This window comes from Mandrillus leucophaeus, unplaced genomic scaffold (genome assembly GCF_000951045.1).
Source record: "Mandrillus leucophaeus isolate KB7577 unplaced genomic scaffold, Mleu.le_1.0 Scaffold1017, whole genome shotgun sequence".
NCBI classification, from domain to species: Eukaryota; Metazoa; Chordata; class Mammalia; order Primates; family Cercopithecidae; genus Mandrillus; species Mandrillus leucophaeus.
The window spans coordinates 84,252-86,706 of NW_012098288.1; the positions used below are offsets into that span (position 1 = coordinate 84,252).

A 2,455-nucleotide genomic window follows, 5' to 3' on the forward strand; every position below is an offset into this window, starting at 1 on the left:
TGCCATCTCGTGCTGTGTCTTGCTGTCTTGCGTCTCCTCTGTTTCCACCATCTCACTGCCACATCAAAGGCTGCCTCTCACCATCTCTAGTGGTGAGTGGCTGGCTCAATACTGATGCAAGGCGAGTTCCTGGCTTTGCTTAGGAAGGAATGTAAGAGTAAGCTGGTGATAGAAGAAAACAGCTTTATTGAGGTGGCAGCGGTGTTGCAGAGCAGGGGTATTTCATAGTCAGAGGGCCGAGAGGGGCAGCCAGGGGCAGTTTTACAGTCACATTTATACCCACCTTTAATCACGTGATAATTAAGGGGTGGGTTGTTCAGAAATAGCGAGAAAGTGGGTGGTGTGCCCCAGCTTCCAGGTGTTGCCATGGCAGGGGCAGGAATTTCCAGGTGTTGCCCTGGCAAGGGACTGTGACTTCTGGATGTTGCTATGGCAACGGTAAACTGTCATGGCATTGGTGAGCATATCTTATGGAGCGGTCCTTTCAGAACCGTGTTCCTGTTTTGGCCAGCCTCACATCTGGTCCAGAGTGAAGTCCTGCGTACGTCTTGCCTCAAAAGTAACAAGAAATCTGTAATAAAAAGTTACCCAGAAAAAAAACTCCAATTTTGTATTTGGTGTTTAGTGACAAACTGCTTATCAAAGTTACACAAAGATTCAAGTGAACCAAGAAAATGCTCTCAGAATTATTATAGGAGGTCATAACGTCCTGTAGTCCAAAAATTAATATGGATATAACCAAACAAAGAAATTAAAGACTGGTATCTGTTACGAATATATAAAAATCTTAAGAAAAAAGAGAAATGGAGTCCATCTGTATATCTAAACATTTAGTGAACACACATTATAAAAAGTATTACAGATTTTATAAGAACTCTTGATAGGTAATTTTAATTTACGAAAAATGTATATGAACCGTAAGATATGTTGGGTCTCTTTCCCTAACTTAAAAAATATTTCCTTGCTTTTAAATTCTTTACTAATTTTTAATCACTTTTTATTGCTTAGAATTTTAGCTGATATAATTAAGAAATGTGTATTAAAAGCCTACCATTTTGATTTAACCTGTGAAATACATTTAAATTCTTGGAAAAATCCAAAGATACCTGGAAAAAGGAGCTATTGCCAGAAGATACGCAGTTCTTTAGTGTCAGGCTGCGATTATCTCCCAGAAATAACTTTTGGCTCATGTAGCTTCCAGCACACTGCAAGAATAAAAGATGTGAAGACAACGTTACTTAATTGGATTTGCAATTACTCACTATTCACGGTTAACCAATTTTATTGAAAAAAATGATTCCAGTCAAATACACTGATTTTAAGTGTACTGTCGAACAAGGTTTTATAAATCAACACATTCTTGTAAGCAAAATCAATACACAGAACATTTCTCTAACTCCAGAAAGTTTTGTCCTGCTCTTCAGGAAGCAACTTGCTTTCTACCTCACAGAACAGAAAATCCTTGGTTGGCTTATTGTTCATATAGATTCCACTTTCTTTTTAAGAATTGCACATAAATGGAATACAGCATATGTTCTTTCATAGCTGGTGACTTTCGTGCAGCGTAATTGTCTCCCAGTCTCACTCATGTCGCCCTCACTCACTCATTGTCTCCTAGCCTCACTCATGTCATGACAGCTGACCAGGAGACTGTCTCTGGTGTTTACACCTCCATATCCCACTATGTGTTTCATCTTCCCGTTGCCTCACTGGAGATCCAAGTGCAGAGAATGCCTCACATGACTGTGATCCCTAGAACTTCATCCTGATGACTGTTGAAATCTCTGAGTTTTACCAGTGGAAATGGCAATAAACAGAAACATTCCAGAAGGTCCCCTAGGGTCCATATTTTCTGTACTTCCTCTCTAAAATATGTAAAATCAATTCTATTTGCTCTTGCTTTATATGGGGTAGATCTATGACTGCAGCATACACCCTAATGCCCTGTGTTGGCAACTTATCCAGTATTGTATTAAGTCTAAATGGTCACATGCTTATCATATCGTTTCTTCCAATTTAATAAAACAATTGTTATGTCAACTCTTTGGATTAAGAACCATCAACCAGAAAACCACAGCCCTGAGAAAACAGAAATCGAGTATTTCAAGCTGTTCAGTTGGTATACCAATGATGAGTCTACAGCTCATTTTCCAGGTATAAATATTCTGTTTATGGGAGTAAAAGCACCAATCACAGTTAGTGTTTCAGAGCCTCCACCACATCTGACAGCATAGCAATTCAACAGCACAAGGGTTTGTGTGCCAGCTTTGCTTGACGGATAATGGTTTTTTCCCTGTCTATAGGGAAAGCTGCACCTGTGCTCATGACAAGAGCATGAGCTATATTTTGCCTCACTTTTTTTGAGTTAAATAAGTTGCTTGATCCAGAGCCATATTATGGAAGAACTTCCTGACTCTGATGAAAACACTTTGAAAATCTTTAAATAGTATTTTAT

General features: G+C 38.9%; 1 protein-coding gene across 1 annotated transcript in view; it reads right to left on the reverse strand.

The window, feature by feature from the left end:
* The window catches only part of LOC105537019, a 43,894-nt gene that overhangs the window by 14,634 nt on the left and 26,805 nt on the right, over nt 1-2,455 (reverse strand). The window contains exon 3 of the mRNA XM_011976505.1: nt 1,107-1,205. Coding sequence (XP_011831895.1) covers nt 1,107-1,205 — 99 coding nt within the window. The remainder of the gene's footprint in view (nt 1-1,106; nt 1,206-2,455) is intronic.